The sequence below is a fragment of the Danio aesculapii genome, chromosome 5, assembly GCF_903798145.1.
Source record: "Danio aesculapii chromosome 5, fDanAes4.1, whole genome shotgun sequence".
Lineage (NCBI taxonomy): Eukaryota > Metazoa > Chordata > Actinopteri > Cypriniformes > Danionidae > Danio > Danio aesculapii.
The window spans coordinates 31,015,180-31,040,268 of NC_079439.1; the positions used below are offsets into that span (position 1 = coordinate 31,015,180).

The 25,089-nt window shown below is 35.1% G+C and overlaps 1 protein-coding gene across 1 annotated transcript in view; it reads left to right on the plus strand.

Moving 5' to 3' along the window:
* Positions 1–24,880, plus strand: part of ddx31 (DEAD (Asp-Glu-Ala-Asp) box polypeptide 31) — a 28,083-nt gene extending 3,203 nt beyond the window's left edge. Inside the window, 12 exon segments of the mRNA XM_056457900.1 lie at positions 80–199; positions 372–478; positions 803–1,017; positions 2,293–2,457; positions 5,769–5,828; positions 8,072–8,122; positions 8,276–8,415; positions 8,822–8,906; positions 11,384–11,495; positions 13,530–13,725; positions 24,643–24,757; positions 24,759–24,880. Coding sequence (XP_056313875.1) covers positions 80–199; positions 372–478; positions 803–1,017; positions 2,293–2,457; positions 5,769–5,828; positions 8,072–8,122; positions 8,276–8,415; positions 8,822–8,906; positions 11,384–11,495; positions 13,530–13,725; positions 24,643–24,757; positions 24,759–24,785 — 1,393 coding nt within the window. The 3' untranslated portion in view covers positions 24,786–24,880.
* Positions 24,881–25,089: the final 209 nt, after the last annotated feature.

Below are 25,089 nucleotides of genomic sequence, written 5' to 3' on the forward strand. Positions count from 1 at the left end.
CAGTAATCTACATTCAACAGTATGTCTTTAGTCTTTCAGTGTTTTTACTTGTCTTTGTTTGAATTTGTCTTGACTTTAGACTGCGGAAGGGCATAAATGTTCTGATCTCGACTCCAGGCCGACTGGTGGACCACATCAAGAACACACTAAGTATTGCTTTCAGTGCTGTGCGCTGGCTAATTCTGGATGAAGCTGACAGGTCAGTGTGATAACCGATTTAATCAGAAAATGTCATTGTGTGGTGCACAGAGCTAAATAACCGCCTAATTTATAGTAACATTTTCATTAATGACTGTTTACATTTTTAGCTATTCATTATTGCAGATGTAAAAGTACCAAGTGTTATAACCAGTAATCATGCTGTTTTAAAGGATTCTGGATTTGGGCTTTGAGAAAGATCTGACTGTGATTCTGAATGCTCTGAACGCTGCTGGACCCGACAGGCAAAATGTGCTGCTTTCAGCCACTATATCTGAAGGTAAAGCTCATCGTCTATTCACAAATGCTCTCACACAATGAGGGAAAGTGTGAGTGAATGTAAATTTGAGACAGTTAAAGCTCACTGTAGACTGTAGGAAGTACATCATTGACTTTATTCTAGCAGAAGCAGCTTGGAGTAAGCTGACAGGCCCTTTATCTCTGTGAATAGAAAAAGTTTTCAAGGACCTTTCCAGTTTAAGCAGCACTACTAAGTCACACTAACGTCTTACTCCTCCAGCGTTTTCGATCACAAAAGCATTTTGGGTGACAATCTACATATGTACGCAAGCACTTATGCTGATCGTGTTCTCTGCACTTGCAGGACTGTCCCGATTAGCCAGTATCAGTATGAAGGATCCTGTGAGTGTCCATGTGTCAGAGGGGAGTGAGGAGACAGTTGAAGCGTGTCCCCAGGCGGCCCCTCAGGCTCTGTCAGACAGCTACGCAGTGCCTGAGAGACTGCAGCAGCACGTGGTGGTGGTGCCCAGCAAGCTCCACCTGGTCTGTTTGGCTGCCTTTATTCTGGCCAAATGCAAGGTAGAGAAGACCATATGTTAATCTCCACTTATTAATGTTCAGTGTTGTGCTGTAGATCACCGCTAGTTATTTCTTAAAGAAGATGCTTATTCTCATTAAGGCATATGCAGATATTCAATAATTCAATATATTGTGATAATGAGATTGCACAATATTGATGTCATGGATACTTCAACATATTGTGAATAATTATTAAATCTTTTAGAGTGCTTTTGTAGAATATTCACATTGTATTTGCAGAGGTGTTCATAACAGCAGCAAATAATTGGAGACCTAATTGCTTTGCTTAATAGTTCAAACAGTTTCACGCTAATCTATATGCTGAAATGTTGATTGAAAATTCTGTGAATATTTATAAGGCTATTGTATGTTAATACCGTGAAATAAGTCTTTAATAGTTAACATTGGTTAATTTAACTAAACTAATGAAAAGTACCAACAAAAGGTTGTTTTTTTATCTTAGATGATGTTCATTTCTTAGTTAATGCCTAATAACATTTTAAAACATAGTCTTAATCTGATTACAAGTCGTAACCATTTTATTAAATGGAGTTAAGGATTGTCATAATGCCATATACCGTGATAAGAAAATTTGATACCGCCATGAGCCTAATTCTCTTGTATTTTCATGTTTAAAAATACCTTTGTTTATTCATTTGAGCTGTATTTTTATCAGCTCTTACTTCAGTTTTCACACTTAAATCGTTACTTTTGCTGCTTGTTCAGACTGCTTCTTTAATATGAGTTGAACCAACAAATATTTTTGGGTACAACTTAATTTTTTTATCTAGTTGAATTTGTAAAAACGATTAAGTTAACTTTATCGATTTGTATTGGGACAACATAAAGAAATTGAGTAGAGCCCAGCTTTTTTTTGCAGTGCATGATCCTTCAGAAATTATTTAGATTTAATGATTTGTGCTCAAAAAACTTTTCTTATTGTTATCATTGTTAAAAACATTTGCTAAAATACAGTTACCAATAGATTTTGAGGAAGCTGTAATACATTTTTGGATTTTATTTGGTAAATTAACAATTTTATAATCACTTTTGATCAGTTTAATGCTTTCTCATTGAATAAAAGTATACGAAATAAAACCCTGGGTGGAATGGTAGCATATACACAATGCTAGAATGTTGTTTAATTGTCAGCTGTTTAAACTATTAGCTAACTGTGTAAAATTCACAGATGGCTTTCTTGATGACTGTAAAGTCATTCACAGTAGTAGATGTATAGTGTGTTTATACTGATGTTTACCATGTTTTTGTTCATAGTTTGAGCAGCATCAGAAGTTGATCATCTTCATATCCAGCTGTGAGGCTGTAGAGTTCCTGCTCACTCTCTTTACTGCAGTCCTCTGTGAGATTCCCAGCAACACCTCATCTAAAAGTACTCCATACCTCAACTTCTACAGGCTGCATGGCAACATGAGACAAGAGGTGAGACATTTTATGCCAATTTAAACATTTTTCTATCCAAAGTCCAGTTAGTCAAGACTTTTACATATAATGTATATTATTCTATTATAGTTATAATTTGTTCTATTAGTAATTTAATAGACCAATTATTATGGCATGTGTTGCTTTATAGTTGGATATGAATGTCCTAGTTATTTATCCAAAATCTAGGTGACTTTTTTTCTGAAGTAAAATGTTAAAGGAAGTTTTTTAACTAAACATTTTAGTTAACAGTTATTCTAATAATGATTTTATGAATTCATATTCTATGGTTACCATTCCTTTGAGAATCAATACACGCACACAGGCAAAACCAAGTTTAATTCCCAATTCTCCTGATGATACACTGATCTTTTAAGTTAATTAAATTGTTTTGCAAGAAAGTGAATGTTATTTACAGCATTATTACTTTTAATCCACAGTCTCAGCAAATAGTCCTTCATGTACTTATACAAAGTAGCATGTGAGATCATGATTGGTCTTAGCTTTTTAAATATAAATTGCAGCATCATCAAAGATGCTGTGTGACATTTTGATGAACAGTTTGATGCATGCTTCTCTCTTATTCTCTCCCTCGTAAAAAAAAAACAGCATCAGCTCACATGCATCAAGCAACAGGAAGTTTTTAGTTTCATCCATTACTCGGGTCTTCAATTCAATTCAATTCAATTCACCTTTATTTGTATAGCGCTTTTACAATGTAGATTGTGTCAAAGCAGCTTCACATAAAAAGTGTCACATGATCTTTCACAAATATTATAATATAGTGCTCCAGTAACATTTCTTATTAGTTCAAAGATGCTTTGATGAAAGTTTTGACAGGGATGTCAATGTATAAAAAAGACTGCAGTGTATGTTTTTATAAAAAAAATTTTAAGTCCAAGAAAAGTTTTTTTTTTTCTTGAAATATTCTCTTTAATGCACACTGTATCTCGGTCGGTAGAAAGTAATTTTAGTTTTCAATGATAATATTAGGATCCCCGGGGTTATGAAAAGGCAGAAAATATCAGGGGCTTTTAAACGCATGGTACTCAGACCTGGGAAGCAATAAAATCTTAAAATAATTTGCATGTTTCTATTATGCGAATCTCTAAAGTCTTTAATTGAATAGAAATTGCTTTTAGTGAGTGCAGTAGCTATAAGAATTTGTCTGTATTCATGAACCACCTAGCACAGAGTCTTTGAACTTTTGGATATCATTCCTCAAGTACAATCAATGTTTATTAATAAATAATGTTATACATTGAGATTAATTAACCGCTTGCCCATCTATCTTGCTAAAAATAAAGTCTCACTATTATTTAATTAGAAATTAAATAATCCGATTTGCACCTAAAGGAGCCCATACCCCCCCCCTCCCAAAATGGCCATGTCTCTTAAAAGCATCCAGAAGCACTAGCAGCATATGACACCAGGTTTGACCATGATGGTCTGGTTGACCAGTAGGGTCTTCCGGCTCTTGGCCAGCTGGCGTTAAGGCAGCAGCAGCAGTCGGTGCCCTGTGGCAGTGTCAGGGGAACTGCATCCTGCCACTGTCCAGCCTTCAGCCTCACCCCCTCACGCATGGAGCTGCCACGGATTGCCCATATGGCACTGGAAGGGCAGGGGACTCTGGAGCCTCTTCCTCAGATGTATGAGAGAGCAGGTCTGGGTGTGGTGCTGGCCTGTAGTGTTATGGATGGGTTTGGTAATGGGACGGCGCAGGCTGAGCTCTGGACGCCTCCTCCGATGAGGAGAACCGCAGGAGACGGGCAGCTGTTCCAGCACATAACAGATTGTGTTCAATGCCGAAGAAGAGAGAGGAGCTGTCGGACAACCCATCTTTAAATGGGCTCATATCAGCGCTTCCGCTTCATCTTTTGTCCAATTATGAAAAATGCCCCTTAATAGTCTTGTAGTTAAAGTGAAAATTCACCCAAATTATGAACATTTGGTTATAGTTTGTTCCAAATATATTTGAGTTTCTTTCTTCTGTTTAACATAAAAAAATGCTGGAGAATATTAGAAACTGGTAGCCACTGACTTTTCTTACTATGAATGTCAATAGTCACCAGTTTTGAGTATTATTCTTAATATTTACTTTTTGTGTTTAACAGGAAAGAGATTCATTTAATTTCCGTTATTTTTCCGGGAAGGTCTCTGAGCTCAGCATATATCTCTTCTTTCAGAGAGTCCTGACCAAAATGACCTTATAAAAACATGTTTCACAATTCCCCCACCGTTAAGACAAAGAAAACATACAAAACATATCCAAGGCAGGGATCATACATCAACTTCTTAGTTAAAACAATAAGACATCTCATTCAGTTTGTTTCAATATTTTTTTTAAATTAGCAAAGAGGGAAATGGATCTTAATGTGTAGAAGATATAAAGTTTGGAAATAAATTAATGACAGTTAAAATAAATGTGTAAAAGGATGAACTGTCTCTTTAAAGTACAAAATTTATCTTTTTTGCTCCAAAATATATTTATTGGCATTTGTTTGAACTTCAGAACTAAAACATTGTGGGAAAAAAAAGTTAAAAACATATTCTGAAACATAATAAATCAAACAAATAATAAAAAATTATAATATTGTGGAAAATTAAAGAAAAGAAATAATAATAATAACCCAAAATGTAATGCACATTTTTGTACATTGCGTTTCTTAGGCATCTAATGTGTAATTTTGACTTTTGATGATTAAATAACTTTGTTAAATGTTCTAATGGAATATAAAATTATTAGCCCAGTTTCTATTTAACTGAGAGAAGATTTTTTCAACACATTTGTAAACATAATAGTTTTAATAACTCATTTCTTATAACTGATTTATTTTATCTTTGTCATGATGACAGTAAATAATATTTGACTAGATATTTTTCAAGACACTTCTATACAGCTTAAAGTGACAATTTAAAGGCTTAACTAGGTTAATTAGGATAGCTAGGCAGGTTAGGGTAATTAGGCAAGTTATTGTATAACAATGGTTTGTTCTTTAGACTATTAAAAAAATTAGCTTAAAGGGGCTAATAATTTTGACCTTTAATGTTTTTTTTATTATTATTAAAAACTGCTTTTATTCTAGCTGAAAAAAAAAAAAAAAGACTTTCTCCAGAAGAAAAAATATTATCAGACATACTGTGAAAATTTCCTTGCTCTGTTAAACATTATTTGGAAAATATTTATAAAAGAAAAAAAAATCAAAGGGGGGCTAATAATTCTGACTTTAGTTGTATGTTATCTGGACATTATAGCTTTTCTCTTTTATACCGTGTTTTGTTGTGAGCATGCCTGTTTTTCTACTTTTCAGGAGCGCACTGAGGTCTTCCAGGAGTTTTCTCAGTGTAAAACTGGCATTCTGCTGTGTACGGTGGGTAATTTCACCAGACACCATTTGTATAATCACTGACGGCAGTTTAAAGCAGCAAGGATAATCTAGGTTCCTTTTAAAAATCTAAGAAAGCTGTCTGTGTTTGACTCGTCGCTGCAATAATCTGATGATATGGCTCAAGTTGCAAAGCAGTCGGTTGATATGAAGTTTTAGGGACAGGTGTGTGTGTGTGCGTATGTGTGTCCACCTCCTCCTCCTCCACCATGCTGTCACTCGGCAGAGGAGCTCCTGGAGTGAACGAGTGCCTCTGTTCCTGCTGACAGCCTGGCATGACATTGTGTTGCTCTCCATCTGTACCAACTCTAAAGCTGCAGACTCCAGACACCACAACTCACGATTTACACCCGCTGAGTTTTAGAGCTGGAGTTAAGATTGAGAAGTGTCTGAATGGTCATCCTTAAAAAAAGTGATGTGGTTTAAAGTTTAGGGCTTGTGGGATATGGTCTGCTTACTTACAGTTACGGGGAGAAAAGCATGAATGTTGGTTTGGGTTGATAGGTAAAATAGTGTAGTGTGGCAGTAACATACAAATATGTAAAATACTTATAGGGGAATAGACCTGTTTCAATAGCAAACATGACGTGTTGTGCGGTAGGATGCCAAAATTGAAAGTCCAAAAATAGAAAACTTAAATTTTACCATAAATTTTACTGCTTTTAATGCCAACCGCAGACGTCTTTGGCTAACAGCCATCAGAAGAGCTGAATGGAATGAGGACCTTATTAAAAATGCTTGACTCTGCAGATCTCATTTTATATCAGGTAATTTTTACACTATGCTGAATCATACACATTACTCGTTTTTGATTGCAGCAATATTTCAGCAAAAACAGTCAAATATGGTTAATTGTGAACACTGCATGCTAAGAATGAAATGTGAAAATGTAAATTCACATACCCTGCTGTACAGGTGCAGTTCGCTGTCAGAATGCAGTTGTTTTGCTTGTTGATGATTACCCTTGTACAGTTCCGTCTTCTTTCCTTGTCTTTGGCTAGGCAGAACCTCGGTTTTCAGCGCTACATAGTGTTGAATCTGCTAATCATGGAACATTATTTCTTGCACATGACCACACAGAAGACAATTGTAGGCATCCAAAGAGATGTAGGCCTTTAACTTCTCTCTTGTTAAATCACTTGAAGTTTCAATGAGATAGTTGTATATTTCTGGCTGGATGCTTGGCGATTTCGTCTTTTCCAATATACATTGGGAGGGCGCTATCGCAAATAGACCTGTCAGACGAACGCCGCTCACTTCAACATTAATTTTGCTGAATAATTGCTTATCACTGGATGACAAGCTGTTATAATACGATTGAAAGCATTATGTAAATAATATATGTAATATATATATATATATATATATATATATATATATATATATATATATATATATATATATATATATATATATATATATATATATATATAAAAATCAATATTACTTATCTCTAAGACAACAACAAACTCTGTACCGCATCAGATGTCATTCTCTCGCTTTTTTCTGCAACTTCGATGCGTGCGCATCCTGAATGTTTACAAACTGGTAATTTGCCTATAGAGTGAATTAGGTTTTTCTTAGACATTGTTTGCACTGCACTGGCTAACAAATAATGTGGAATGTGATAAAGTGGAATGTGAATTTGTGTTTGATTTAGATTTCTTATTTATTCATTTTTATTTATGATTATTATTATTATTTTTATTTATTATTATTATTATTATTTATTATTAAATATATATTTTTTAAAATAAGGATTATTATTTAATTTATATTTTTCCCTAAACCTAGCTGAGGTAAGTTTTGGGTATTGGGGTTTGATTTATTGTAAAACCTTGAAAATACTTAATAAAGATATGTTATACAGGTTGTAATTGTTTTAGTTTTCCAGAGTAATGTAAAATGTTATCCTGCCAACTAGCAGAAAGAAGTTAAAAGTTTAATTTGCCATCTAATATTTATCTTTATCTTACCATACACTCTGCTTTTCACAGCTGTCCTTGTTATATACAAAACAAAGCATGTAAAGTTGTATTTTTAATGTAAAATCTCATTTCAACTTCATTTTACTAGGGATTTTAATAGATTTTTACAATAATGATAATGCTAGCAGTGTTTTTACATTTCTCTAAAAAATCTCATGTTCTTATTTTTTTTTTTGTTTCAAGTTCATAGTTTAAATGCTGGTTAAATATTAATTTGTTTTTTGTTTATTTTTCCCTCAGGATGTAGCTGCACGTGGTTTAGATTTACCTCAGGTTACTTGGATTGTTCAGGTTTGATTTCTTCATGTTTAAGATTTCATCATTTGCATAATTGCCAGTGTGCAGCAGATAAACAAATTTAGCCAATTTCTTCACAAAAATTCTAATTATTCACTTATTATTATGCTGTATATTTTTTAAATGAGTGTCATGTGTCTGTTTCAGTACAATCCTCCAGTTTCTGCAGCGGAGTATGTTCATCGTGTGGGCCGCACTGCTCGAATCGGAGCTCAGGGCAGCAGCCTGCTCTTCCTCACCCCCTCCGAGACCGCTTTTGTGGATGTGCTGGCCAATCACAACATCAGGTGTGTGACAGCTCTCTCTCATCTCTATCAGGTACTTCTCATCTCCGTAAACTCCCGTGGGACCGGTCATCTGTGATGGTGGATGAGCTCCAGTCCCTGACAATGTGATTAAAGATGGTCAAACTGCTCTTGTCTCTGTTCCAAAGCCCACAATACAGCAGTTGAGAGCTGGACTGATGAGTCTGTGCTGGTGTGAAGAGAAAACACACTCTCAGTCTCTGCATGAATCTGCTCTGCGGGCACAGGGGCTTTAGCTTTTGCCTTATGTTATGGTTTAAAGTATTAAAGGATGGTGTTTGATTGGGTTACTGTTGCAGAGCATCTGTAACGCTGACTAGAAAACAAGTTTGTGTATTTTATTTATTTTTAATATACATCTACAACTTTTGGCTTCTCTATTCCTCAGTTTGTCTGAGATGAAGATGGTGGACATCCTGTCCACGCTGATGAAAGACGAGCGCTTCAAAGTCAGAGGGAAATGGGACAGCAAGGTAAGTTTTGACATCTGAAGACCAAGAGTGCTTTGGTTTTTACCCTTGGGCATCAATTAAAAAAAGTTCTAAAAGGTTTTTGAATGTTTTATACTTTATATATTAGGGCTGTCAATCATATGTATAATATTTCATCACAATTAATTGCATGATTGCTATGAGTTAACTTGTGATTAAATGCACAATTTTTCAAAGTATATCTTAAATTGTTGTAAAGATGCATTTTAAAACTGCATAACAATAACATCAGGGACTTAAGTGCTGACTATAAAAAATGAAACATAACATTGCTTTATACAAATGCACTAAAAGACGAAGCATAAAGAAGCACTTGGCCAAAGACAGAATACCAAACAATTTTTTTCTGTCACCCCCCCCCCCCCCCCCAAAAACATTTAGCAAAATTGTCACCATGGCGTGAATAAAACCGTCAAAAAGGGTTTTTGGTCAAGATTTTGTCTAGTTAATATAAATAATCAATAAATAATATAAATAATCTATTACAGTACAAATTTAAAAAATATATATATTTGACAGAACATTTTTAATATTCCAGCCAGACAGTAGATCAACTTTAAGCAAGTGTTTAAAATAAAAATCTTATTATGTAGGCATGTCTACTTGAATGTTTCGAAAAATGCTTTTCTGTAGCTCATGGGCATTTAATGGCTTTTCTGAGTTAAAAGTAATGTTTGAGACATTATTTAGATGTTGTTTATCTACTAACATTCTAACAAAATAATTACAAGAAACGAGATGCATTTAAATATGAGAAGCTGTTTTTTTTATCAGTAGTCTAAGGGGCTGATCACACCGAATGTGCTTGTGTTGGGAAGCGTCCTGCATGCCTTGCGTTTTTGCCCTTGGGTGCCGTGCGCTCGCAGTCAACTCTGAGCAGAAAAAGCGCATTACGTCAGTCGCGTCTCTTTCATTCTCCAATCAAATAAAAGCAGAGGCGGGGTTTCCGTTGAGGTGTCTGCAGTGTTTGTGTAGTCAGGACAACAACGGAGACTTTTGAAGACGAAGAAGAAACTTGTGGTTGCTGTTTTGAGTTATCTGGTGCTGTATGACTAGGCCCACACGGAATCTGCGCACGCAGAATTCCGCAGATTTTCCGCAGAATTCCTCAGATTTTTAGCCCATTATTAATTCTGTTTATTTATTTAAGTAAATGTGTGTAAATCTATATTTATTCAGTTTTTTTTTTATTACAGTAAAATTATTGAAAATGTTCACCTGGTTTATGTACAATGCACTTGTACAGTAATATTTCTGTCTTTTAGTAGATATTTTATATAAGAGCCTTGCTTTCTTTACCAAATAAAGTGAATCTAATTGGATTTGCATTTTAAACATTAAATAAAAGTTAAAAAGATATAATTTTTTATTTCACATATTAAGGTTTTAGTTTAATTTACCAAAATTTTCCGCAGAAATGGCAAAAAACGTCTGCAGATTCTGGCCCTATGTATGACTCACCAATCTTAATTATCACAATATTATTAAATACTAAAAATTCTATTAATATCAACAGCAAAACTTTCGCACATTACACAGCAGATTCAGTTGTTGCCTAACGACATTAAAAAAAAGCGCAACAAAAAAAAGGCAATGTGTTATGCCACGCGTTTTTTGGAACGTAAATGCATGTTCAGTGTGATCGGCTCCTCAGGGTGCTTTCACACTAGCACTTTTGGTCTGCATCCGTCAGAGTTCGGTACGTTTAGCTAGTATGAACGATGTCTTCTGAACTCTGGTGCGCACCCGTGAATCATACCCGAGTCTGCCTGAAAGAGGTGGTCTGGGGTACGGTTCTCGCGAACCTGAAACCAAAAGCAATAAAAAGCTTGTGGGAGCAACGTATACATTATTTGTTGAAAAAGAAATTGGTCTGCACACTTATAATGCATGACTCCTGTGCTGATGACAAATTCATGTCGCATGGTTCCGAATGTATACTTTAAAATGAAAGTAATTTGGGCATAAACCTTAAGAACAGCAGTTCTGATCCAAAGAGTCAATGTTGACATGTTTGACTGCACCACTGTTATAACTTTCCAATCTTAGTTGAAGCTCACATGTGGTTGAAAAAGCAAGTCTAGAGAACAGCTGTGAGAGAAGAATGGCTTTCTCTTTATCTCTTATTTTCCCCTCCCTTTGAACAATGAGAGCCATCTGACAACAATGAGCGAATGTTTCTGCCAGCGCTCAGTCAGTCCTAATCCTGATTTAATGTCCTTTTCCCTCATCACCACCAATGGGCTGCTTGTAATCCTCAGTCTTGCCTCCCCCCTTGTTAGCAGCCTCATTTGAGGGTCAGAGGTCATTGATGGGGAGGGCTGATGTCATTAGTGTGTTGAACCATTAACACTTATATGATGCTCCTGTTTATTTATATCATTTATTATATGCAATTTTTCAATATTGTTTCTGGATTGGAAAATGATAATTTCTGCTGTTTGCCTTGATGTGTGCAGAGATCAGCGGCTGTTTTTGAGCAGGAGGTGCGAGAGAGAGCCACCATGTTACAGACTGAATTTGAGAATTATGTCCACGCCAGTAATGAGTCTCTGCAAACAGCCAAGAGCGGTGAGATGAAAAGCTAATCACCTTGCATAGTTACTTTGCTTAACTGGTAGTGCAGCCCTATATATATACAGTTCTCAGCATATGTATGTACACCCCTCACAAATGTATCTTTTCAATTCATATTTTTAATAGGAAGCTATACAATATTATATTTGTGCATATACATCTGATTAGTCAGTACTGAAGCCAAATCTGGAGCTTATCTGACTAGTACAAACAAATTTATGTTATAGAAAAATGTTAAATACAAATGTAAAAGAAAAAATCAAGAGAAGCAAAATAATTAAAAAATGTAGCTGAAATTTTGTAGGTTTTATATGTATAAATATATTGCTTGAATTTGATTGTATTATATTTCAATTTCTAAATATGTTTGGTGACTAAAATATAATTTGAATAAATACATTCTTCTGTTTTGTTTAAATGCACCAAAATACATCGCCTATATTCTCTGAGAAATGGATAAAAATATACATTTTCTTAATGTGGTGTACTCAATTCTGCTGAGCAGTTGTACATTTCTACCTGACTTTTTTGTTAAAGTTGAGTTAATCATGTATTAACCTCTAAACTCTAAAATATAATTGTTTTATTGTTATTTATTTTGCCAATCTAGATTGTGATCATTTAAAATGTTTGCATAATAATAAAACATTTTTGACCCTGGACCACAAAATGTCATAAGTGTCAGTTTTGTTATAGTTTTTTAAATTTATTGAGGAATTGAGGTTAACATCAACTGAAATCTAAATACATAAGCTTTACATTGGTCTATGCTTTGTTAGGATTGAATGATATTCTACAACTATTTGAAAATCTGGAATTAAAGGGTTTAAAAAAAATTCTAAATATTGAAAAACTGCCCTTTTAAATTGGTCTAAATTAAGTGCTTAGCATAATATGCTCAATGCATAATACTTATTAAAAATTGAGATTTTATCTATTTGCAATTTACTTATCTTTATCGGGGTATCTGCAGGGTCTTAAAGTCTTAAAATGTCTTAAATTTCAAAAACAACATTTTAGGGCCTTAAAAAATTTGCTGAAATATTGTCTTGTAGGTCTTAAATAGTTTAAACGGGTCTTAATTTTCCTTGTTCATGTAAAGCTACCCAGTTGATCCACACACATCAAATCACTAACAATACAGCTCAATAAAACTTATATTACTTTATTTATTTATTTATATATATATATATATATATATATATATATATATATATATATATATATATATATATATATATATATATATATATATATATATATATATATATATATATATATATATATATATAGATATATTACAACTTGTATGTATTTATAACTAATATTATAACAATCTGTTGTTTAGTTTTTAAAAGTGAAAGTTTTTACAACTAGGATCTGCTTGTTTTGACACATTTGAAATATGTGGCCAAGAAATAATTAGAATTATTTTTTGATAGGGCAAGTACATTTTATTTGTGCTGGCCAATTAATAAAAACCTTAGTGTCTAGCCCTATATAAGTCTGAAATTTCATCTTCATGGTCTTAAAAAGTCTTAAATTTGACTTGGTGAACCTGCAGAAACCCTGTTCATGGATTATGTTTTTTTTTCTTAATATTCTAATGATGTTTGTATAAAATAAAATTCAATTTTTATTCATACAACGTTTGGCAAAAATAAACCTGTGCAAATTAAGACTGGTTTTGTAGTCCAGAGTCACAAGAAATAAAGTGGAATTCACTGTAAAATCTCTCATTTGGCTCCAATCCAAACGTCTGAAGAGCTTGTGTATGTTTTTGCTGCTTGATTTTAATTGCATAAGTTGTAAAATAAGTCAAGCACATTTCAGAAAAAAAACATTTCTGGTACAGTTAATTAAAATTAAGCAATTCCTAAATTAAATTTCTTTTATGACATTAAAATACAATTAAAAGTTAGTCATTTATTGCCTTTGTATCCTTTTAATACTTTTTTAAAATCCTTTTAAAAAATGTTTACTGTCTGGTCTGTACAGTAAGTGTGTTTTTCTTTTTTGCTCCTGTAGCACTGCAGTGTTTCTTGAGAGCTTATACCACATACCCATCCAGTCTAAAGCATATCTTCCACATCCGCATGCTGCACCTGGGCCATGCTGCTAAGAGCTTTGGCCTGAGGGACGCACCCCAGGGCCTGGCCAGCTCCATAAGCACTAATCCTGCCAACAGCAAACACTCCAAGAAGGCCAAAGACAAAGCCAAGAGGTACTGCAACTTCTCAAAAATTGGACAGTCATTTATTAATCTGTCAAACAGTTTGCGGTGCCAGAGAGTATGATCTAGTTCTGCTTTTAGATAAATTTAGCTGGGTCGTGTTTGATGATACATTTTCTTCTGTGGTTTCTCAAACTTTTTGGGGGGAATCTTTAAACTTAAAATGTTTCTTGAGCAGAAAGTCAGTATGTAATGATGCTGAAAATCCAGAGGAATAATATTATTTTTACTTCATATAAAATAGGCAGGGTTCTTATGGTCATGGAAAACCTGGAAAGTTATAGAATTTTCACATGGCATTTCCCATGCCTGGAAAAGTTTGGAAAAACAGAAAAAACCCACAAAGTCTTGGAAAAGTCTTGGAAAGCAGATATCTGTATACTTGCATATAGGTTATTTACTACTTTTCTGTCTTTGGCCAATCACAGACTCTCACATTATTAGCACAGTGTCAGCATTATCTAAATCAATTTGACATAGATATAAATTTAAATTGAAACTAAATAGATTGTTGTGTGTTTTGCGATGTGCTGTAGTAAATTTGAACATGCATTGTTTTTCTTTTACCACGCAAATGTAGACATTGCATGAAACGTTAGGTCATGAAAATTAACTTGAAAGTCTTGGAATTTTAGTAATAAAAATATGTATTAACCCTGAATAGGGATGTCCCGATCAGGTTTTTTGCCCTCGAGTCAGAGTGATTTGATTTTGAATATCTACCGATAGTGAAACTCGATCCTTTTATAATACATAAAAAAAGAATAAAGAAGAGCGAAGAAACAGTTTTAAAATGGTCTTCATTTTTTATTCAATTCCGCTTATTTTAACATTCAACAACTCTGTTGACAAACAGAGCACTTCTGTGAGGTAGCTTGAACAATCAACTAATAAATAACATACATTTTTACTTTGGACTTTAGTGCAACAGTAAATATAAAAAAACTAATAAAAACAAACAGCACCTCAACTTAAAACACCCAGGCAGGCAATCCCAAGTTTACATATCTCAGTTTGCCATGGCAATGTTGTCGTCATCAACTTTATAATATCTCCAGACCGCAGACATACTCGCGCTTTCCACTTTAAGCTGCTTCAGTGTTCTACTTTGCTGGTATTTAACCAATAGCGTCTGCAACAAAATGATGTCATGCTGCATGCGTTGAGAAGTCAAGAAAGAGGTCTTACTCTGTGCCACAGCATAACTATAGATGTGTTAAAAAATAATAACTATATATATATATATATATATATATATATATATATATATATATATAGTGGTAACGTTCGATTTTGATTGAGTCTGAAACCGCGTGATTGGGCCTGATTTCCGATCACGTGATTGGATCTGACATCCCTAATATTAAACTAGAAAAATACATTCAACTTTCATTGTAACAATAGCCAGGTTTCAATCTCAACATGAAGTGAAGAAAAGGAATAAATCCTAAATGCAAATTATATTTAGTCCAAATGCAAATTAGTCCATCAAGTTGTTAGAGCAGCTGACTCTAATATTGGTAACCTATTGGTAATCAGAGTAATTTTCACTACATGCTAACATTTAATCTTCACTACATCAGAGTTTATTCGGCAAATGCATTTCCATCTCCCATTATTCACATCAACCCTTTCACCCAAAACTACCTCTACGGAGCATGATCTTTGAGAATTTGGCATTTCCATCACTTGTATCTTATGCAATACTTCAGCCAATGACAACATTTTCAATTAAGCAAATTAATTAATGCCAGATTAATATAATAATAAACAAAGTAACAATTCTTGATCTCATTCTTGAGCTTTCAAATCCAAATTAAGTCAATAAATTTGGTACTACATGCTGCAAGAAAAAAATATAGGAAATTACATGTTTTTTTTTTTTTAAGCAACTACATACTAATGTATTAGTACGTTTCACAATTCCAAGCAAAAATGAAAGAATTGTGTCAAGTAAAAAGCCTGTGTAAAACCACCAGCTTTGCTCATTTAACCTCTTATTAGAGCCATTTTGTTGGACATTGTGTACTGTAAGTGTGTTTTCATGATGGCCATGAAAATCATCAGCATGACTGCGCTGGAGAAAAGCCCGCAGTTTGCACATGCTCTTGGCAGCTGTGAGCCTTTCACCGTCACAGAGCTCTTTGGGGTCAAAGAGGACTAGTCAAGTCCTGCCTTTACCAGCTGTACAATTACCTTTCGCCTTTCACACACTCACCCCTCTCGCTTCCTCTCCGCTACCTTTATGCTGTGATGTACTCACGAAGCCTATTGAAAAAGACGTCCTTTAGAAAGAGCTGATTCTGTGCTTTCTATTTATGGCATTTTCTTCTGTCTGTGAAAAAGTAGGTTTGTCAAATTCTTTGGAAAATAGGTTATAAATTGCAGTAAATGTTATGCTAAATTTTTGCATTTTTGTCTTGTATAGTTAATTTCCTACAAGCCTCTAGTTAAGCAGTTCACTTTAAATATATATATTTTAAACTTGATGTTTTAAATGAATGTCATTATAATTAGCTTTAACTATAGAAATACATTTTATTACATTTTCTGACAAACATTTTATGGATATGTTGTGAAGTTGGCAGTGGCCCAAATCAAAAAAGGGGCACTGTTCCAAAAAAAACACAACAAAACACCATACACATGTGTACCAAGTGCAAAAAATAAATATTATAACATTAAAAAGATAAGCAGAAATGGTCAGTATTACAGCAACACACTCAAAACAATATGAAGACTGTGTGAGAAGTCAGAATCATAAACTTAATATAGCATATTATTAAGTATTATTGTGTGATTAACAGCATTGGTGCCCAAATTCAGTCATGAAGGACCAGCATTTGTCCTTATGAGTCTAGCCTAAGAGCTACCTTTTCCATTAAGGGACCATTTTCCCATTAGGTGGTGTCAGTTCACTGTCTTTTGCCGCAGTCACACTAAAGTTTGAGCATGTGGGATTAACAAGATGATTAGACGATTAAAAAAGCAAATGATTGCTCCATATTTTAAATTTGTGTCTATTTTCGATTGGTCTTGCGCAGTCACGTCATGCGATTTCGCAGGTCAGAGTTCACCAAACTTGAATTTGCAACGCAGCTAACTGCGAAACATGTCACACAAGCTTGCATTTCCAGTCTGCTGCATTCGCATGCCTATGAATGGAAGTCTAGGGGGCGAAAAGTGCAGCGTGAGTCACTGAATTTTTGTTAGTGAATTGATTCATTCAAAATTCAGATTTAATCAGAAATTAAAAAAAAAAACATGTTCATTTGTTCTGATTTGTTTTGTTTTGTATTAGCAATAGCATGTCTAAAATCTAAATAAGTAACATCTTGTTTATTGAACTGTTGAGTGAAATCAAAATGACATTTGCAAATGTGCTAATAGACTATTTAAAAAAAAAAACACTTTTGTCATGTTGTTAAAAAAAACTTTTCGAAAATTCAGCTTCCATATCTTGAAATTTGGGGTATTTTAGTGCCATTTTTGCCCCACACTCCTGGTGTGTGGGGTAAAAACATATCTTTGTGAACATGACTAACATCTTTATTCTTTATTAATATTTTTGGTTGCTAGCCCATAAGTACCTCAGACATACAGAAGCAGAAATCATCATTGTGTTAATATAACATTAATTAATCCACCTGAGCCCTAACAGAAATAATTAAGGAGTTCAAAATCCCACCTTCAGATTTAAAGCCAGTGAACACAACCATAAAAAGTGTTTGAGGTCAATTCATTCAAACAGCAGTCAGGAACACATCCACTCTTTCCAAGTCCATCATTTGTGTTGAGAAGTGAGGCATGTGAATATTTGTGATAAGAATTAGGGCTGCACAATATATTGTTTCAGCATCAATATTGCATTGTGGGTTTGCGCAAGTCATAGCACAGGATTCACTATTGACAATACATAAGATTTGTCGAGTCATTGGGAAGTATAACTGTAAGAGTGGAACTTTATCATTGTGCTTTTATGTGTTTTAAAGGCATTTCAAGAGAGTGTGAAAAAGCCTTCGCCAAAATAACGTACAACATTTGTAACTTTAATGAAGAAAAATTTTACTGAATTATTAATACAATGAAGACTGTAGTTTTATTTGACATTCTACTATTCCATTTCTGTTCCTGAATACTAATTGATTCTACGGTAAACTATAAAGCACTGCTTGTTTGACTTTTTTCTTTGCTCTATAGTAATTATTCTTGCTTGCAATTTGTTTATTCTTTTTTTGTACATGATTCACACCCTTATAAAATCCCCCCAATTGATGTAAATTAATTATTTTTCCCCCAACACAGAGCTATTCAAGCCATCTTGTGAAATAATATTCATATTGCTATGTATATTGCAGAAAAACAAAATATCACAATGTCAGATTTTTCCAATATCGTGCAGCCCTAACAATAATCACAATTCTTAGGGAATATTATGTATGCATGTAAGCTTTCCTTCTGTCATGTAAGCAATATATTGCGATTAAGCCCTTACTCTGTTAATATCCATACGCATGTATATGTAGTGACTAACACAGACAAAATATAGTGTAGTCTACACACTCAAGCATTACAGTCTAGTGTGACTTATTTCCTGAACAAATATGATCATTTGTGATTGCAGGTGACAGGATGTGGATGGGTGTTATTGATGTGCTTATGATACACCCATCACACTTGGGCTGTTAGGCATTAACTATGAGGTTTGGCCAGTGCTTGACACTGCAGAGTTATTAGTGGTCATTCCCACAGGATTCAACGTAGCTCTGCTAGCATGGGGTCTGGTTTGCAAAGGTCATGTCCAGACTGGTCTTGGTGGTTTAAGCCTTCCTTTGTGCATCCTTGTGGTCTGGACTCTCAATTAACCCAAGCTTTCTAAACGTCAGTACAGTCACTTGGTGAAGAGCGTCATCTGTGTCTCTGCACACTTTTCTGTGTGTGTTTAAATCTAGAATATTCACACACTTCTATTGTTGTCATGTTTTATAGCTGACCTGCACATGCAGTGATCACAGTTGTCTTGTCAGACCAAAACTGTCATCTGGAAATGTCTGTTATTGTGAGTGTTTTCTGCTGTATTTTACTTGCCTCGCTTTCATCCCACCTTCAGTTGTTCGGTGAGCCTTTGAGATAAAGGCTCAAAGCCCCTGCGTGCTGTTTCTGTGTTGTAAAGGGAGTGTCAGGTTCGGTTTGGTAAAATCGGATGTTAAAGTTGCTTAACTCAAGGTTAGTGACACATTAAATTTAATTGAGTAGCGGTGTTGAATTACAGGGTGGAAAACAGACTCCCAATAGTCGCTCTTAACAGAAGAGCTTGCTCCGCTGTGGAAGGACGCTGTGTGTTTTCTTAAAGAAGCTACTTTCATCAGAGGAGGCTTTATGTGAAACTATAAGGGCTTCACATTGAAATGCAACAAACAAAACTCTGCGAGGGTAATTTTATAATCTAGTCAGTTGGGAAAGAGGTTTGCAAAAAGTGTGTTTTATTGGGGTGCGTCTGGTTTTTTTTTTTTGTACACCGTGACTAACAACATGCTGTGATGTCTGAATTGCGAACAGAGCTGATCATTCCTATTAAACCAGTTATTTTTGTTCAGAATAGATCATAAAACAATAACTTTTGTGAGTTATTGGGTTGAATTGGAAGTTGAACGATATGGGTGGTACGATTCAGTTCAGTACGGTACAGATCACCTTTAACAGGCTTGTGTCTCCACTGCCAAAGGATACCAATGGTACCCTTGTGGTAGGCGTGGTGTACGATGGAACATTGCAGTCGACATCGTTCATGCTCGTGAAAATGTCAAAGTAAAGCTGTACGGGTCGTTTACATATCATATGACAAGCACTGCTTACAAAACAGATGCTTTGTACACATAAATACTTGTGTATAAATGTTTATTACTAACCTTTCTATGAACAGGATTTGATTATAACTGCAGGAAGCAGAAAGAATGTGAGAAGCTGCACTTCAATAGTCATGCACATGTTATTATCAGCAGCTCAAGTTTGTTATTTCAAATATAGACGCGTGGCGAGTGACCGCAAATAGAGAGAGAAAGTGAAACCACTCACGCTTGGATGACCTCGTAAACAACAACAGGACACACGACAGATTCTGCTCTTCTCTTTAGCTTTGTGGCTGTTCATCAAGACGATGACAAGGTTTGTTTGTGCTTGGGTCGACCATGGCTCGTTATTATAGGTGTATATTATTACGGTGTAATGTCTCAGCTGTGTATTTAAAAATGGCGCTTCCTGTGTTTTTCATTCATCTGGCTTGTTGTACGCGCTAGTGACTCTTTTCTGCAAACTAATAGCGGTCAGCTGTGCATCTAGCTCCGCCTTTTGGTATCTTTTGTTGTGCTAGGTACCCTTTGGAAAGGTTACCCAAAAAGTTGTACTGTACGATTTGCTTTTTGGTACCTTTTGACAGTGGAAACGGACATGAAAGCGTACCATACCACTCAGTGGAAACGGGCCCATGGAAAATGCTATCAATAGAACCTGAAGGCAGAGGCTCTACCTGTAGCTAAAAAACTGTTGTGTTTACACATTTGACTACACAGAGGTGATGAACATGAGCAAATTCTGTGGATCAATGGAAAAGTATTGTGAACGACTCGGAATGAAATGGAACCTTTCACATGTCAAGTGCTTACTTTTGAGTATATGCTGTAGCTTGTAAGACCCTCTTTGAAATTAAAAAATGCTAACGGTCTTTTACCGGAATCTAGTGCACACAAGCATGTCACACAGCTGAACGCAACACTTGCATGTAAACTTTATATCACAAGCATTTTATCAATCTTTTTTTTCCACAGTTGGCACCAAGGAACTTAGAAACATTGTCTGATTACAGGCAGCAACGAAATGTGTCTGAACAAAGAATTCACAGCTTTTCTTTTCATAAAAAGTAGATGTTGCAAGACATTGATTAAATTTGTACCTTGTAAAGGCTCATACCAGCAATCTTCTTCGTTCATACAGAGCAGAACGGGTTGTGGCAAATCTTCTCATTCCAGAAAATTGCCAAAACTAATTTACTTGTATTTTTTAAAAAGGCCTGTTCACACATGATTTCTGGTTTAAATATTTTAGCAGACATTCACTTGTAAATAATTAGACATTAAAAAAGAAGAAGAAAAGGAACAAACAAACAAAAAAACAACAACCAACAGTCATAAAAATAATATTAATTCATTTTCTTTTCGGCTTAGTCCCTTTATTAATCAGGGGTCGCCACAGCTGAACGAACCGCCAACTTATGCAGCACCTTTTACGCAGCGGATGCCCTTCCAACTGCAACCCAACACTGGGAAACACCTATACACTCTCATTCACACACATACACAACGGCCAATTTAGTTTATTCAATTCACCTATAGCGCAAATCTTTCGACTGGGGGGAATTCGGAGCACCCGGAGGAAACCCATGTGAACATGGGGAGAACATGCAAACTCCACATAGAAATGCCAACTGACCCAGTCGGGGCTCAAACCAGCAACCACTACCCACTGCGCCTCCGTGACGCCCATAAAAATAATAATTAAACAAAAAAAAACATGCGTTCCTCCAACCAACCACCCACCAGTGCAATCCTTGGTAAAAGTAGGTACTAAAGCCATAGTAAACATATTAATCAAGTTTGTAGAAAGGAAATAAAAGGGGACCACATTTTTTTTAAATAACAAAACTATTAGGGGTATGCCTGATTTTTTCCCAGAGGGTAATGTACCTGTTAACCTCTGTCACCCATATTTTACCACACATGATTCCTTTACTGCAATTTACCAGTAATTTTCTGGAAAAAAATTTTGTGTGAAAGGGGCTGTTAAAAACAAATTATTTTCGCTTATCTCGCTTAATTAGTCATCAATGCCTCCCTTAACTTTTTTGCTCCTTTTTCCATCCATTTAGTCTTTCCAAAAATGTCACTCAACTTGTTCTCCAGCTTGTACATGTACCACATCTTCATGGCCAGTTGGGTTTGACTCGTGCCACATGCTCCTTCAGACCACTAGCGGGAGAAAGCATGTGTCTAACCACTAGTAATTGGCATAGTGGACCTGCAGCAGGACCTGTGAATGAAACCCATGGAGCGGCACAATAGTTCAGTCCCGAGAGGAGCTGCCCCAGAGCGGCCATAATGCTCCCAAACCTGCCCAGACAACAGACAACAGCCGTAATGAACTATTCAGACGTCATATCTGCCAGCTGACATCTATATTCACCAGCCATCGCTCTGGACGTATAGAATATTCATGTTGATGCTGCTTACTGGTCAGTGTTAACCTTTACTATAGTGTGTGTAATTGTGTTTGAGTGGCATGCTGTGTTGTGCTCCACACTCCCGGTCGAGTCTAGCCGTCCTGTCAGGAGAGACTTCATTACAGCCGGCTGTGGTGAACACTGTCCATGTCCAGACAAGATTTCTCTAATGAGCAGAATCACACCAATATAAACATATACACACACCACACACGACTAAACAACAAAAAGCTCTGGCCTGCAGGAGAAGAGGGCCATTACAGGCCACCAAAAATACACACTTCAATTCCATGGAGAAGTACATTCTGTTTTACCTTTGCAGGGTGTTGTATTTATGGATATTAATTATTTTTATCAGTATATATTTATTTCACTCATATTTTGTTTTAATATATTGTGGGTTATAGTTTAAGGTTGCAAGATTTGATGAAATGCAATGATGATTGAGAATATTGGTATTATAAAATAACCTTGTTTTGATTTTATTTGATGCATTTGATGATTTTTAGCAGTCATTGCTCTAGTCTTCAGGGTGACATTCTAATATGCTGATTCGGTATGCTCAAGAAACATTTCTACTTACTATTAATGTTGAAACAAGTGTACTGATTGATTTTTATTGTGCGTAATGATGCATTTTATCAGGATTGTTGACATTTTTGATTAATTTACTGCCATTTGTGGATTATTTAATTGATTTTCACAGCATTTTAAAAATCTTACTAACCCCCATTTTTCAACGTAACAACTAATGAATGCTCTATTTAACTGAAGTATTTTAATTACGTTACAACATCGATGCTGTAAAGAACCGTATAAAATTGAAAAAAAAAAGTCACATTAAGCTTTCACCGGAAGTTTATCAGGATGGGAAAAACACTAGCTCTGCATATTGAAAAGCAAGTCACTTATACACCAACATGCAGCATGCTATAGACCTGAACGGTGCAGTGGCTTTACTTTATATCCACAAAAAAAGAAAGATGTCCAAAGATCTCTTTTCAAGTTCAATTGAAATTAATGAAGATAGTGGATTTTATTTAAATAGTTTAACCTGACATGTTTAAAACAAAAAAGCCAAAGTATTTTAAAAGTTTCTTAAAATAAAATATATTGTGTTCAATGGGGAATTTATTTTGCTTTTGTTTTTTTACTTAGACATTTTTAAAATACTTATTTTAGCAGTAATCCACAATACACCGTAAAACCCTGATATTTAATCCAAGGTTATCACACCGTCAGAATCTTACACTGGCCCATGCCTAATTTGAATTTTTTTTTTTTTTTTTTTTTTTTTTTTTTTTTTTTGACCACATAAGCTTTATTGTTTTGTATTATAATTACTAAAAACTTTTTTTTTTTCATTTTAAGCATCATCAGGAATGACTCGATCACTCTTTACAATCCTTGATTGAACTCCAACCTACACTGAAAAAATGGTTCATTGGATTTACTCCATTTTTTAAGGTCAGTGTTGCAAACAATTGATATGGGCTGAATTTAAACAAATATTTTTTTTGTTAAACCATTAGTAAATTTGTTTGTTTAATTTCAGCCCAAATCAATTGTTTCCAACCACTGACCTTAAAAAATGGAGTAAATCCAATGAATCATTTTTTTTTTTCAGTGTAGCGGATGATTTACTGCTTCTTGTTCAAAACTACTTTATTAAAATGACTAGTAAACTAGTTACTTTTGTTTATTTAAAATGAGCTGAGTCTTGAGTATTTCGTTTTTTCTTTGGGACGGGGCAACTTAAGTGTTTTTTACAAATTTAAGTGGATTTGAAGAAAAACAATTAGGTTAATTTAACTGATTTATGTTGGCACAACATGAAGGAATTGTGTGGAGCCCAGCTTATTTTACAGAGTGCTGCTGAGGCCTACATACATCATTAGCACATTTCTGTCAATTGAAAAAAAAAAAGTGTAAATATAAAGTGAATGAATATATAATCTCCACACCATCATGTAAGTGTGCATACATGCTTCATATGGCTGGTAGGGGTCCCTGTAGAGTGCTCAGGGACCTAAAGAACAATAACTGCTGTCTCATAGCCTCTCGCAGCCCCGGGGGTACAGTGTGTCGTGTGTCACCGTGTGTGTGTGTATTGGATCCTTAAGCAAGCCCCACGGGGCCACAGCGCCGCTTCATCTCCAGAGTTATTGATTAGATAAACAGTCACTAGTTTTACATCAGGCCCCCGCTGCTGTCTACGAGCCTTTTATTGACGACGGTGGGAAATTTGTTCAGCCAGTCTCAAGCCGGCCACACACTGTCTGCCTCCGCTTTTTGCAGGTTAAAGATTTCAGATCTGAGAGCCATTTAATTTCAGATATATACAGAATATCAGTTTAATACTTCACAATAAGGTTCTGTTAGTTAATGAATTTACTAGCATGAGCAGATCTTGTATTTTTGTTCATCTTTGGTAATGTTAGTCAATGAAAGTAAAGTTGTTCTTGTTAACTCACAGAGCATTAATGTTAACAAGCACAGTTTGAGATGTTAATAATGCATTAGTAAATGTTGAACTGTGATTAATAAATGCTGTACAAGTATTGTTCATGTTACTAATACGTCAATTAATGGAACTTTGTTGTAAAGTGTGATCTGTCTATTTAAATGTTTTTCAGCCCTCCCAAGAAACTCACAGCAAAGCAGCGGGTGTCAAACCTCATGCGTTCAGAGTATGACAGTGGCATGGATGGACAATCTAAGGCTAAGAAGAAAAGCAAAAAGAAGAAAGGTTCAAGCAGAGGAATCAACCAATGCATAAAGTGGGCAATACAGGAGAGATCAGAGACTGCGCTTTTCTTTTTGGAAGTGCTGAGGTTAGAGGCTGTCGCGACCAGGTGGATTCTCAGGGTTTGAAACACACAGGTGTTTTTTCACAGAGTAACATTTTTTTTAGCTGTGAAAAAGCACAACCGGTCAGCAAAACAATCTGGGAATTTGCTCGATGCAAAAGCTTAGATGCAGATGGGAAAATGAGCATGCATGATTTTCTTGCAGTTGGTTTATGGATTTATTTTTATAAATATTCTGCCATATTTAAGCAATATTTTATAAAAATTTGCTGA